At 42.4% G+C, this 14,274-nt stretch overlaps 3 protein-coding genes across 3 annotated transcripts; all 3 read right to left on the bottom strand.

Moving 5' to 3' along the window:
- Positions 1-3,812: 3,812 nt before the first annotated feature.
- Positions 3,813-4,745, bottom strand: LOC310906040 (taste receptor type 2 member 40-like; the record flags this gene model as incomplete). The annotated part of the gene is made up of 1 exon (XM_083855009.1): positions 3,813-4,745. The coding sequence occupies one exon, from the start codon at positions 4,743-4,745 to the stop codon at positions 3,813-3,815; it is 933 nt and encodes a 310-aa protein (XP_083711135.1).
- A 2,109-nt stretch (positions 4,746-6,854) lies between these two features.
- LOC310922171 (taste receptor type 2 member 40-like) lies at positions 6,855-7,787 on the bottom strand (the record flags this gene model as incomplete). The annotated part of the gene is made up of 1 exon (XM_083882586.1): positions 6,855-7,787. The coding sequence occupies one exon, from the start codon at positions 7,785-7,787 to the stop codon at positions 6,855-6,857; it is 933 nt and encodes a 310-aa protein (XP_083738712.1).
- A 3,651-nt stretch (positions 7,788-11,438) lies between these two features.
- On the bottom strand, positions 11,439-12,371 carry LOC310922167 (taste receptor type 2 member 40-like; the record flags this gene model as incomplete). Its single annotated transcript, XM_083882573.1, has 1 exon — positions 11,439-12,371. One exon carries the CDS (start codon positions 12,369-12,371, stop codon positions 11,439-11,441), a length of 933 nt encoding a protein of 310 aa, XP_083738699.1.
- Between the last annotated feature and the right edge of the window lie 1,903 nt (positions 12,372-14,274).

The raw sequence follows: 14,274 nt of genomic DNA, 5'->3' as shown, positions 1-14,274 counted from the left end.
CTGTGAGGATCCCATGCTGAAGCAGTTTGTTCCTGGATGATTGGACCCTGTGGAGAGGATCCTCTCTGCATCCTCATTCTCTGTTCCCCTGCCCTGCTCAGGAAGAGAGGAGATAGAAGAGTGAAGAGGCAGGGATGAGGGGAAAAGATCTTTCTTTCTTTCTTTCTTTCTTTCTTTCTTTCTTTCTTTCTTTCTTTCTTTCTTTCTTTCTTTCTTTCTTTCTTTCTTTCTTTCTTTCTTTCTTTCTTTCTTTCTTTCTTTCTTTCTTTCTTTCTTTCTTTCTTTCTTTCTTTCTTTCTTTCTTTCTTTCTTTCTTTCTTTCTTTCTTTCTTTCTCTCTCTCTCTCTCTTTCTCTTTCTTTCTTTCTTTCTTTCTTTCTTTCTTTCTTTCTTTCTTTCTTTCTTTCTTTCTTTCTTTCTTTCTTTCTTTCTCTCTCTCTCTCTCTCTTTCTCTTTCTTTCTTTCTTTCTTTCTTTCTTTCTTTCTTTCTTTCTTTCTTTCTTTCTCTCTCTCTCTCTCTTTCTCTCTCTTTCTTTCTTTCTTTCTTTCTTTCTTTCTTTCTCTCTCTCTTTCTTTCTTTCTTTCTTTCTTTCTCTCTCTCTTTCTCTCTCTCTCTCTTTCTTTCTTTCTTTCTTTCTTTCTTTCTTTCTTTCTTTCTCTCTCTTTCTCTCTTTCTTTCTTTCTTTCTTTCTTTCTTTCTTTCTTTCTTTCTTTCTTTCTTTCTCTCTTTTTCTCTTTCTCTCTTTCTCTCTCTCTTTCTTTCTTTCTCTCTTTCTTTCTCTCTTTCTCTCTCTCTCTCTTTCTTTCTTTCTTTCTTTCTTTCTTTCTTTCTTTCTTTCTTTCTTTCTTTCTTTCTTTCTTTCTCTCTCTCTCTCTCTCTCTCTCTCTCTCTCTCCTCTACACTGTTAATGATTGGCAATAAATTCTTTTCCTCAGCTTGAAGGAATCCATACAAGACAAGGCAAAGACAGTATGGCACTGTCAGGCCTGCAGTCTAACCACATATGGTCAAGGATAGCAGATAAGCTCTGCAAAAACAATTAGGGAAAGCCACAAATCCAGGGATTGCCAGACATATCCAGAGTGATAAGACATGCCCAGGAACACAGCAGTCATTCCAGTCTGCAGGCCAGGATCAGTATCCAGGGGAGCTAGCAAATGGAAAGGCCCAGGCAAAGCTGCAGAACAGCTCAGGCAGAGCTCAAGGGTGAGCACCCAACTTAGAAGCAGCTCCTGAATGTAGAGGGGGCCAAGTCCCACTGAGGCTTCACTCAGCAATTTGCTAAAAGCTCAGTCATTTGCACTGTGGAAACTGGTTCTGAATCGAAGCAGCCAAGCCCTCAAAAGCAAGGCCTTAATTTCACCAGAAAGGCCATTAATATTTTTTGTCTTCCCATGTCCCAACATACACAGAAAAGCAGGACGGCCTGGCACAAGGCTTGCTGTTTCTTAAAATCATGTTTGATTGGCATGGAAAATTGAGTCCATCACATGCCATCTAGAACTTCCATTATGAAAATGCCAGGCGTGCTTATGGGAACGCAAATCAGAGAAGGATCCTGTAGTTATCTCTCATGTAGATATTTGCATTTCTTACCTTGAGCTAAGGACTCTAATCAAATAATTATTTTTTACTTGGAAAACACTGTGATTTAGAAAAAAAAAATGTGGGAATCGTTGTCTTTTTTCCTCTCATTGATAGTTTTTTTAATCATTAAAAACCAATTATCTGGGAAGGGGTTTTTAATGGGAACTAGTTTTGCCAGCCTCACTGTTTTATGCTACATGTGAGCATCAAAGAAAATGTAGTGATCTTTTCCTGGATCTTCAGTGCAAAGAGAAGCACAATTCTACAGGAGCAGATGATTTGAATGATGTCCTTCAAGAAATGTTAGAGCAGGAAGAGCTTTGAATTTTGTTTGTTTCTTGATTTGGTTCACTGTAGCAGAGTTGAATTGAGCAGTATATGTGGCATTAGTGTGTCGGGAAATAGTTCAGATGTTTTGGAAGGATCTGGTGCCATGACTTTCAAAGGTTCTTCAGGTTGCAGACTGGTAGGTTTAAGGTGGGGGGAAAAAAACACCATTGATATACAAACAGAAGGGACAAAAGAGAAAATGCCTACTCTTAGACAAGATGCATGTCTTCAGAGGACCTTAACCCCAAAACCTGTAATTTCCCTACTAATACAGGGGTTGTTATTTACTTTTTCAGAAAAAACCCCTTATCAAACTTATGTTATAATTTATCCTGCAGAAGACAGGGATATAGTACATGGTGTATAAAATGCATGTTACAGATATTTGTATTCATATGACAATAGTTAATTAGCTGGTCAATTACAGATGGAGAGGTCTTCTGGAAGACTGACCATATGAGGTGTTTTCCAACATGTTGGTCAGCTTTCCATCTTAGATCCCCAAATGCATGCTCATGAACTGGTAACTACTTGATTTAATTCTATGGAAAGAAACTTTTGGAGGGAAGATGCACTTCAAGAGGCAGGAAAACAGTACAGGATCTGCTTTGATATCTCTGGAGCATGAGGAAAGTGGAATAATGGGACATCAACCAAATGGTGTGAGCGCAGCTGTTCAGGGTGTCCCTGCTGAGCAGCCGTGTGCCTCTGAGCTCAGCCAGGAGCAGGAGAGCACACAGGGATTGTGGGCTGAGCACAGCCCACGTGTTTGGCTTGGTGGTGTGGTGAGAGAGCTCTGAGCTTTGCTCCTGAGGGCCGGTGAGGGGAGAGCAGGGAAGGGCAGAGGATGGACCAACCCTCCCAACACTGAGGGTGTCTGATGGTGCTGAGCTGGGAACCAGCATGGTGACAATGCAGGGTGCTGGCAGTGGCATGTCAGGGTGTCACTGCCGTGTGCTGCATTTTCTGCATGTCTGTTCAATGGCATGAACAGTGTTCATGGAAGACACTGCTGTCACCTGTGCCACACTTTCTGTCATGAGTGGAAGGAACACTCCAACACAAATTATCCTTTGACTTGGTATTTTTTTAAAGTTTAAAAGAATACAATTCATACACAGACTCAGATCAATTACAGGTACATTGCTTCATACAGATTGACAACATCCACACCAGATACATTGAATCAGGATGGGCTTAGTGAACACAAGGCTGAAGTCACAAATGTTTCTGTGTCAATGCCTGTAAAGGTGTTTAAGATCCCAGTGCAGCTGAAAAGGGTCATGAACCTCCAGTTCTGATAGAACAATAATGCAGGGACACAGATCACTCTTTCAGCAAGAGGAGGAAACTCCAAAGGCCATGTCATTCTTTCCTGAACCATACTGGAATCTTATGGACATCCTTAGAATCAACAAATATATTTATACAGTTCAACCAGAGTCAAAAATGATCAATGAGATATTTTGAAACTATTAGAGAAGAATTTCTTGGCATCTTCATTAGGAGCTTGTAGTAATGAGAACCATCATTCAAGCCTTATATTCACAGAATGTGACCATGCCTTTGCTTAACCTGGTCGGTTCTACTTGTATTATGAATTGTAACTTAAAGCACGTTGAGACATTACATTCTAGTCAGCCTTGGCCCAGTTTTTCTGCTGTATTAGAGAATCTGTGGTGATTTCCAAAGAAAGTACCACAGATAGTAGACAATTTATGCAAGTTTTCATATCAAGACTAACAACTAAGTAAAGCATATTCCCACCTTCTTCATGACTACATATCAAGGGTTTAATATACGCTTTCCAGAATCTCTTATATTTCATAGATCTGATGACATCACCTTAGTTCATTTGGATCTCAAACACAGAGCCCAGACTCAGCCTTTGTCTTTTACATGGATGCAGTTCTGACATGAGAGTTAATGTGGTGCCAAATCCTAGCTGGCAGCTCTCGAAATTTTGGATTGCTCCAAATTAAGACCAAGGTGTGTCCTGTAGGACAGGCAGCCATTAAAACTATACAGATCAGTTCTCCATTGCTTAAAGATGGAAAAACTTTGAGTACAATGACGAGCACACAAATAAAATATATAATGTAAAGGATGAGGAAGGAACAGACTGACTTGATGGCACTGATATGGGCCTCTAAGCTGGGATCCCTGAAGCCACTTGCATTATTTTGCATCCGTCTGGTGTGTATCCACAGAGACCGAATCAGCAGGATACTTGAAACAACAGATAGCATTAAAGGCATACCTATACCAGCACTAGAGAGAATTAATACACCCAAATTGTCTTTCCTTGTGCTTCTCATTGCTGAAGAGTTTGTCTTGGATGAAGGAGCCGTGAAGTTTTCCGGTACCCCGTAGTTATCCCAGGCGAATGGAATTGCAGCTATGATGGAGCAGAGCCATGATGTGAGCAGCATCCAGGGCACCAACCTGGCAATTCCTTGCTTCAGGCAGATGAAGAAAGACTGTGTAAAACTGGCAACCTTGATACAATAGAAGACACTTAGCCAGCCACCAAACCAGAGGCTGGAGTAGTTCAGAATTGCAAAAATTATCTTTGTAGCTGTGAACAATTTTTCTGTATCAAAGAATGGTTCATAAAATATAGCCATTAGGAAACCCAGTGTAGTCCAGGAATGCAAAATTAATCTAGATGAACTCAGTGAGATCATGATCATATCATATGGGGACCATGTTTTGCTCCTAATGCAGCTCCATGAGCAGGTAGCCAAGATAATTCCAGTTCCTAGAATTCCTGCCAGGGATTCAATTATAGCAATTGATAGACAAACAAGAGCAAAAGATGGCAGCATTGTAACTCAAGAGCTCAGAGTTATTAATCAACTTCACCTGGGCACCAGAAAGCTGCAGATTTGCCTGGCACTGCAAGCCCCTATGTGCTGTTATGGGCAATGCTCACCTATTTATCTCAGGGCCAGAAGTACCCTAATGTCATTTAATATTTCTACTATTTTACATGTTGTTTTGGTGTTGATGTCTCAGCTGATTTGTGTAAGCATGCAAATTGGGTCAAGATTCAGTTACATAGGTTTGATTTTGGTGAAAGGATATGCACTGGAAGGGTTATGGAGCAGGTGAACTGTGGTGTTCACAAATGTGGTTTTCCACTCCGGTGTTGGTGAAATCCTGCTTTACATGCCTAGAGTTGCTTTTCTATCTGATGCTTTAATGGCTCCCTTTCTTGCATTGTGTTCTCTCCAGGGTTTACGAGCCATAGTTGCAAAGGCCTCTTCTAATGCTGAGGTAGCTTTTTTCTGCATCAGATATTTTCAAATTTCTCCTGCAATGAGGATTATCATCTTCTTCTTTTGTGTGTGTGGAGCGATTTAAGCATTATAATCATCCAGAAGATCATAGGGATTTAGTATACTGTGTATGAAATGAGTATCATAGATAATTTTATCCATATGACAAGAGTTAATTAACTGGTCAGTTGCAGACAGGAATGTCTTCAAGAAGACTGACCCTATGATGTACCTTCCAATATTTTTGTCAGCTTTCTCTCTTTGATTTCCACACACATCCTAACAAACTGGTAACTCCTTGATTTAATTCTATGGAAAGAGAGCTTTGGAGGGAAGATGCATTTCAAGAGGGAGGGAAACAGCACAGGGACCGCTTTGGCATCTCTGGTGCAGGAGGAAAGTGGAATAATGGGACATCAACCAAATGGTGTGAGAGCAGCTGTTCAGGGTGTCCCTGCTGAGCAGCCGTGTGCCTCTGAGCTCAGCCAGGAGCAGGAGAGCACACAGGGATTGTGGGCTGAGCACAGCCCACGTGTTTTGCTTGTTGGTGTGGTGAGAGAGCTCTGAGGTTTGCACCTGAGGGCCGGTGAGGGGAGAGCAGGGAAGGGCAGAGGATGGACCAACCCTCCCAACACTGAGGGTGTCTGATGGTGCTGAGCTGGGAACCAGCATGGTGACAATGCAGGGTGCTGGCAGTGGCATGTCAGGGTGTCACTGCCGTGTGCTGCATTTTCTGCATGTCTGTTCAATGGCATGAACAGTGTTCATGGAAGACACTGCTGTCACCTGTGCCACACTTTCTCTCATGAGTGGAAGGAACACTCCAACACAAATTATCCTTTGGCTTGGTATTTTTTTAAAGTTTAAAAGAATACAATTCATACACAGACTCAGATCAATTACAGGTACATTGCTTCACACAGATTGACAACATCCACACCAGATACATTGAATCAGGATGGGCTTAGTGAACACAAGGCTGAAGTCACAAATGTTTCTGTGTCAATGCCTGTAAAGGTGTTTAAGATCCCAGTGCAGCTGAAAAGGGTCATGAACCTCCAGTTCTGATAGAACAATAATGCAGTGACACAGATCACTCTTTCAGCAAGAGGAGGAAACTCCAAATGCCATGTCATTCTTTCCTGAACCATACTGGCATCTTGTAGACATCCTTAGAATCAACAAATATTTTTATACAGTTCAACCAGAGTCAAAAATGATCAATGAGATATTTTGAAACTATTAGAGAATTCCTTGGCATCCTCATTAGGAGATTTAGTAATGAGAACCACCATTCAAGCCTTATCTTCACAGAATGTGACCATACCTGTGCTTAACCTGGTCTGTTCTAAATGTATTATGAATTGTAACTTAAAGCATGCCGAGAGATTACATTCTAGTCAGCCTTGGCCCAGTTTTTCTGCTGTATTAGAGTATTTGGTGATTTCCAAGGAAAGTACCACAGATAGTAGACAATTTATGCAAGTTTTCATATCAAGACTAACAACTAAGTAAAGCATATTCCCACCTTCTTCATGACTACAGATCAAGGGTTTAATATGCGCTTTCCGGAATCTATTATATTTCAAAGTTCTGATTACTTCACCTTAGTTCATTTGGATCACAAACACAGAGCCCAGACTCAGCCTTTTTCTTTTACATGGATGCAGTTCTGACATGACAGTTAATGTGGTGCCAAATCCTAGCTGGCAGCTCTCGAAATTTTGGATTGCTCCAAATTAAGACCAAGGTGTGTCCTGTAGGACAAGCAGCTAATACAGCTACACAGATAGATTCCTCATTACTTAAAGGCAAAAAATCACTGTACAAGAGGAGAAGCAAACAAATAAAATATATAACGGAAAGGATGAGGAAGTAACAGACTGACTTGATGGCACTGATATGGGCCTCTAAGTTGGGATCCCTGAAGCCACTTGCATTATTTTGCATCCGTCTGGTGTGTATCCACAGAGACCGAATCAGCAGGATACTTGAAACAACAGACAGTATTAAAGGCATACCCATACCAGCACTAGAGAGAATTAATACACCCAAACTGTTTTTCCTTGTGGTTCTCATTGCTGAAGAGTTTGTCTTGGATGAAGGAGCTGTGAAGTTTTCCTCTACCCTGTAGTCATCCCAGGCGAAGGGAATTGCAGCTATGATGGAGCAGAGCCATGATGTGAGCAGCATCCAGGGCACCAGCCTGGTAATTCCTTGCTTCAGGCAGATGAAGAAAGACTGTGTAAAACTGGCAACCTTGATGCAATAGAAGACACTTAGCCAGGCTCCAAACCAGAGACCAGAGCAGTTTAAAAATGTATACACTCTATTGGAAACTCCTAATATGTTTTCTTCACAATTGGAGCATTTCTTCAAAATATTAATGAGCAAATCCAGTATATTCCAGAAGCGCAAAATGAATCTGGATGAACTCAGCGAGATCACAATCATATCATATGGGGGCAATGTTTTGGTCTTAATGCAGCTCGATGAACAGGTAGCCAAGATAATTCCATTTCCTAGAATTCCTGTCAGGGATTCAATTATAGCAATTGATAAAAACAGAAGAGCAGAAGATGTGACCATTGCAGCACAAGCCTTGAAAGTATTACTTGGCTTCTTCTAGGCTCCTGAAAGCCTCAGTTTTGCCAGACACTGCCGATCCCAAAGAGCTGTTACAGGCGCCTTCTCACCTATTTATCTCAGGGCCAGAAGTACCCTAATGTCATTTAATATTTCTACTATTTTACATGTTGTTTTGGTGTTGATGTCTCAGCTGATTTGTCTGAGCATGCAAATTGGGTCCAGATTCAATTACATAGGTTTCATTTTGGTGAAAGGATATGCACTGGAAGGGTTATGGAGCAGGTGGATTGTGGTGTTTACAAATGTGGGTTTCCACTCCGGTGTTGGTGATATCCTGCTTTACATGCCTAGATTTGCTTTTTCTATCTGAGGCCTTAATGGCTCCCTTTCTTGCATTGTGTTCTCTCCAGGGTTTACGAGCCATAGTTGCCATGGCCTCTTCTAATTCTGGGGTAACTCTTTTCCTTATCAGATGTTTTGAAATTTCTCCTGCAAAGAGGATTATCATCTTTTTCTTTTGTGTGTGTGGAGCGATTTAAGCATTATAATCATCCAGAAGATCATAGGGATTTAGTATACTGTGTATGAAATGAGTATCATAAATAATTTTATCCATATGAGAAGAATTAATTAGCTGGTCAGTCGCAGACAGGAATGTCTTCAAGAAGACTGACCCTATGATGTACCTTCCGATATTTCTGTGTAGTGGGTTTGGTTCACTTGTCTGAGTCACCATTTATGTGGTGGTTTCATGTTCGCCGAATTTTGTTTGCCAACTGGGAGGTAGGATTTTGGGATAAAAAGGCAAAACGAGCCCAACTTAAGGGGAAACAGATTGTTTATTAACACGCAGTAAGGGAAAAGAGAGAAAGAAAATGAGAAAAAAAAATGAAACTTTCAAAGCCGTTCTCCTCCTCCCCAAGTGTTCTCTTTTCTACAAACAATATAGAGACAAAACCTGTGATTTTCAGTTAGTTTCACCATTTAAATATAGTCTTTCATCAGTCCTTTAGGAGAGGAGTCTCTTAGTTGACCATGGAATTTTTACCCACTGACAACCTAGAACAGTTCTCTTGCGGGTTGGAACTGTCACAGAAACAGGTGCCTGGGGAAACTTGCTTCCATGTGGTCTCCTCCCATTAGCAGTTTCCCAAGTTGCTCGTGGGTTATGGAACTCAGGCATCTGGGGTATCACCTTTTAAATATAAGCAACTTCAAAGGCAAAGGATTCTTCATCTCAAGGAACAGAGATGTCTTCTCACTTCTTTCACTGGTGCAGGAGCTTCTCATCTCTTCTCTCTCTGTTCAGGCATCTCATGGGACCACAAGAATCACAGATTCTAATGCAATATTATTCAGTCCATAGCAGACACCTTTGCTCTAAAATCCACAAACCATCTCCCCAAATGCATATTTTTTTCCATGATTTAAAGGGCAGTCTACCTATAGAGCTCATTTCCATAGCTCAAACAAGAGAGTCCAGCCAGCAGGCAACTCCTTCATCCTTCCTCTAATTAATCCCTTTCTCACTCTCTCCACCTGATTGTTATTGCTAAGTCTTCTTTATGTTCAATCACTTTGTCCGTCCTCACTCCAGGAAGAGCTACTGCCCTGGAAGTTTCATCTGCTGGCAGGAAAGAGTTGAAGTTTGCTCAGGCACGTGGTGGTCATGTGATCTCCACCTGGCATTAGCCAGGATTTCCAAAAGCCTCGGGAATGGGAGAAGAAAGTCAGGCCAGCAGATCTCAGAGCAGCCCGGCTGATGGAAGGCTCCTTGCCCCCACCCCTCGGTCTCCTTCAGGGTGGGCCCAGCTCGGAGCGGCTGCAGGCTCTGCTCCCCAGGCTGGGGGAAAGGGGCCAGGCCTCGGGCCAGCTCCCTGCCCACAGAGGGAGCGGAAGGGGGTTTCACAGCTGCTAAAAAACTGATCTGGGCCGGGGGCACATCATCCACTCCCCCGGCCCAGGAATCACCGGGCCAGGCGAGCCCCCCGTGAAAGGCCCAGGCCCGGGCTGGAAGTCCATCCTGGCCGCCTCCAAAGGAGAGAGCGGGATTGCCTTATCTCCTGCGGAGGCGGAAAGAGAGAGAGTGATCCCAGCCTTCCTTCTAGCTTTTAAGGCTGTGTAACCCAGAGGTGTTGTATACCTGTACCTAACTGGCTAATTTGTATGTCAGTTTCAAAGGAAATTACAAATTGCTCCCTGACATCTGTGCTGAATCAACACATTCTCTCAGCTTCCCCTCTTAGATTTCCAAATACATAATAACGAACTGGGAACTCCTTGTTTTAATTCTATGGAAAGAGAGCTTTGGAGGGAAGATATATTTCAAGAGGCAGGAAAAGAGCACAGGGATCGCTTTGGAATCTCTGATGTAGGAGGAATGTGGAATAATGGGACATCAGCCAAATGGTGTGAGAGCAGCTGTTCAGGGTGTCCCTGCTGAGCAGCCGTGAGCCTCTGAGCTCAGCCAGGAGCAGGAGAGCACACAGGGATTGTGGGCTGAGCACAGCCCACGAGTTTGGCTTGTTGGTGTGGTGAGAGAGCTCTGAGGTTTGCTCCTGAGGGCCGGTGAGGGGAGAGCAGGGAAGGGCAGAGGATGGACCAACCCTCCCAACACTGAGGGTGTCTGATGGTGCTGAGCTGGGAACCAGCATGGTGACAATGCAGGGTGCTGGCAGTGGCATGTCAGGGTGTCACTGCCGTGTGCTGCATTTTCTGCATGTCTGTTCAATGGCATGAACAGTGTTCATGGAAGACACTGCTGTCACCTGTGCCACACTTTCTGTCATGAGTGGAAGGAACACTCCAACACAAATTATCCTTTGACTTGGTATTTTTTTAAAGTTTAAAAGAATACAATTCATACACAGACTCAGATCAATTACAGGTACATTGCTTCATACAGATTGACAACATCCACACCAGATACATTGAATCAGGATGGGCTTAGTGAACACAAGGCTGAAGTCACATATGTTTCTGTGTCAATGCCTGTAAAGGTGTTTAAGATCCCAGTGCAGCTGAAAAAGGTCACAAAGCTCCAGTTCTGATAGAACAATAATGCAGTGACACAGATCACTCTTTCAGAAAAAGGAGGAAATCCCAAACGCCACGTCATTCTTTCCTGAACCATACTGGCATCTTGTAGACATCCTTAGAATCCACAAATGTTTTTATACAGTTCAACCAGAGTCAAAAATGATCAATGAGATATTTTGAAACTATTAGAGAAGAATTCCTTGGCATCCTCATTAGGAGCTTTTAGTAATGAGAACCATCATTCAAGCCTTATATTCACAGAATGTGACCATGCCTTTGCTTAACCTGGTCGGTTCTACTTGTATTATGAATTGTAACTTAAAGCATGTTGAGACATTACATTCTAGTCAGCCTTGGCCAGTCAGCACAGTCTTTCTGCTGTGTTAGAGAATCTGTGGTGATTTCCAAAGAAAGTACCACAGATAGTAGACAATTTATGCAAGTTTTCATAACAAGACTAAAAACTAAGTAAAGCAAATTTCTGGCTTACTCATGACTACAGATCAAGGGCTTAATATGGGCTTTCCAGAATCCTTATATTTCATAGATCTGATGACATCACCTGAGTTCATTTGGATCTCAAACACAGAGCCCAGACTCAGCCATTTTCTTTTACATGGATGCAGTTCTGACATGACAGTTAATGTGGTGCCAAATCCTAGCTGGCATCTCTCGAAATTTTGGATTGCTCCAAATTAAGACCAAGGTGTGTCCTGTAGGACAGGCAGCCATTAAGACTATACAGATCAGTTCTCCACTGCTTAAAGATGGAAAAACTTTCAGTACAATGACGAGCACACAAATAAAATATATAATGTAAAGGATGAGGAAGGAACAGACTGACTTGATGACACTGATATGGGCCTCTAAGCTGGGATCCCTGAAGCCACTTGCATTATTTTGCATCCGTCTGGTGTGTATCCACAGAGACCGAATCAGCAGGATATTTGAAACAACAGACAGCATTAAAGGCATACCTATACCAGCATTAGAGAGAATTAATACACCCAAATTGTCTTTCCTTGTGCTTCTCATTGCTGAAGAGTTTGTCATTGGTGAAGGAGCTGTGAAGTTTTCCTCTACCCCGTAGTCATCCCAGGCAAAGGGAATTGCAGCTATGATGGAGCAGAGCCATGATGTGAGCAGCATCCAGGGCACCAACCTGGCAATTCTTTGCTTCAGGCAGATGAAGAAAGACTGTGTAAAACTGGCAACCTTGATACAATAGAAGACACTTAGCCAGCCACCAAACCAGAGGCTGGAGTAGTTCAGAAATGCAAAAATTATCTTGGCCGTTGTCAGCAATTTTTCTGTATCAAAGAATGGTTCATAAAATATAGCCATTAGGAATCCCAGTGTAGTCCAGGAGTGCAAAATTAATCTAGATGAACTCAGTGAGATCATGATCATATCATATGAGGACCATGTTTTGCTCCTAATGCAGCTCAGTGAACAGGTAGCCAAGATAATTCCAGTTCCTAGAATTCCTGCCAGGGATTCAATTACAGCAATTGATAGACAAAGGAAAGCAAAAGATGGCAGCATTGTAACTCAAGAGCTCAGAGGTATTACTCAACTTCACCTGGGCACCAGAAAGCTTCAGATTTGCCTGGCACTGCAGGCTCCTGTGTGCTGTTATGGGCAATGCTCACCTATTTATCTGAGGGACAGAAGTACCCTAATGTCATTTAATATTTCTACTATTTTACATGTTGTTTTGGTGTTGATGTCTCAGCTGATTTGTGTAAGCATGCAAATTGGGTCAAGATTCAGTTACATAGGTTTGATTTTGGTGAAAGGATATGCACTGGAAGGATTATGGAGCAGGTGGATTGTGGTGTTCACAAATGTGGGTTTCTGCTCCGGTGTTGGTGATATCCTGCTTTACATGCCTAGATTTGCTTTTTCTATCTGATGCTTTAATGGCTCCCTTTCTTGCATTGTGTTCTCTCCAGGGTTTACGAGCCATAGTTGCAAAGGCCTCTTCTAATGCTGAGGTAGCTTTTTTCTGCATCAGATATTTTCAAATTTCTCCTGCAATGAGGATTATCATCTTTTTCTTTTGTGTGTGTGGAGCGATTTAAGCATTATAATCATCCAGAAGATCATAGGGATTTAGTATACTGTGTATGAAATGAGTATCATAGATAATTATATCCATATGACAATAGTCAATTAGCTGGTCAGTTGCAGACAGGAATGTCTTCATGAAGACTGACCCTATGATGTACCTTCCAATATTTTTGTCAGCTTTCTCTCTTTGATTTCCACACACATCCTAACAAACTGGTAACTCCTTGATTTAATTCTATGGAAAGAGAGCTTTGGAGGGAAGATGCATTTCAAGAGGGAGGGAAACAGCACAGGGACGGCTTTGGCATCTCTGATGTAGGAAGAATGAAGCATAATGGGACGTCAAACAAATGGTGTGAGAGCAGCTGTCCAGGGTGTCCCTGCTGAGCAGCCGTGTGCCTCTGAGCTCAGGCAGGAGCAGGAGAGCACACAGGGATTGTGGGCTGAGCACAGCCCACGTGTTTTGCTTGTTGGTGTGGTGAGAGAGCTCTGAGGTTTGCTCCTGAGAGCCAGTGAGGGGAGAGCAGGGAAGGGCAGAGGATGGACCAACCCTCCCAACACTGAGGGTGTCTGATGGTGCTGAGCTGGGAACCAGCATGGTGACAGTGCAGGGTGCTGGCAGTGGCATGTCAGGGTGTCACTGCTGTGTGCTGCATTTTCTGCATGTCTGTTCAATGGCATGAACAGTGTTCATGGAAGACACTGCTGTCACCTGTGCCACACTTTCTGTCATGAGCGGAAGGAAGACTCCAACACAAATTACCCTTTAACTTGGTATTTTTTTAAAGTTTAAAAGAATACAATTCATACACAGACTCAGATCAATTACAGGTACATTGCTTCACACAGATTGACAACATCCACACCAGATACATTGAATCAGGATGGGCTTAGTGAACACAAGGCTGAAGTCACAAATGTTTCTGTGTCAATGCCTGTAAAGGTGTTTAAGATCCCAGTGCAGCTGAAAAGGGTCATGAACCTCCAGTTCTGATATAACAATAATGCAGTGACACAGATCACTCTTTCAGCAAGAGGAGGAAATCCCAAAGGCCATTCTTTCCTGAACCATACTGGAATCTTATGGACATCCTTAGAATCAACAAATATTTTTATACAGTTTAACCAGAGTCAAAAATGATCAATGAGACATTTTGAAACTATTAGAGAACTCCTTGGCATCCTCATTAGGAGATTTAGTAATGAGAACCACCATTCAAGCCTTATCTTCACAGAATGTGACTATGCCTGTGCTTAACCTGGTCTGTTCTAAATGTATTATGAATTGTAACTTAAAGCATGCCGAGAGATTACATTCTAGTCAGCCTTGGCCCAGTTTTTCTGCTGTATTAGAGAATCTGTGGTGATTTCCAAA

Source organism: Zosterops lateralis (genome assembly GCF_965231275.1).
Source record: "Zosterops lateralis genome assembly, chromosome: 2".
In the NCBI taxonomy this organism is placed as follows: domain Eukaryota; kingdom Metazoa; phylum Chordata; class Aves; order Passeriformes; family Zosteropidae; genus Zosterops; species Zosterops lateralis.
The sequence above is the reverse complement of the archived record's forward strand: the minus strand, read 5'-3'. Positions and strand labels throughout refer to the sequence as shown.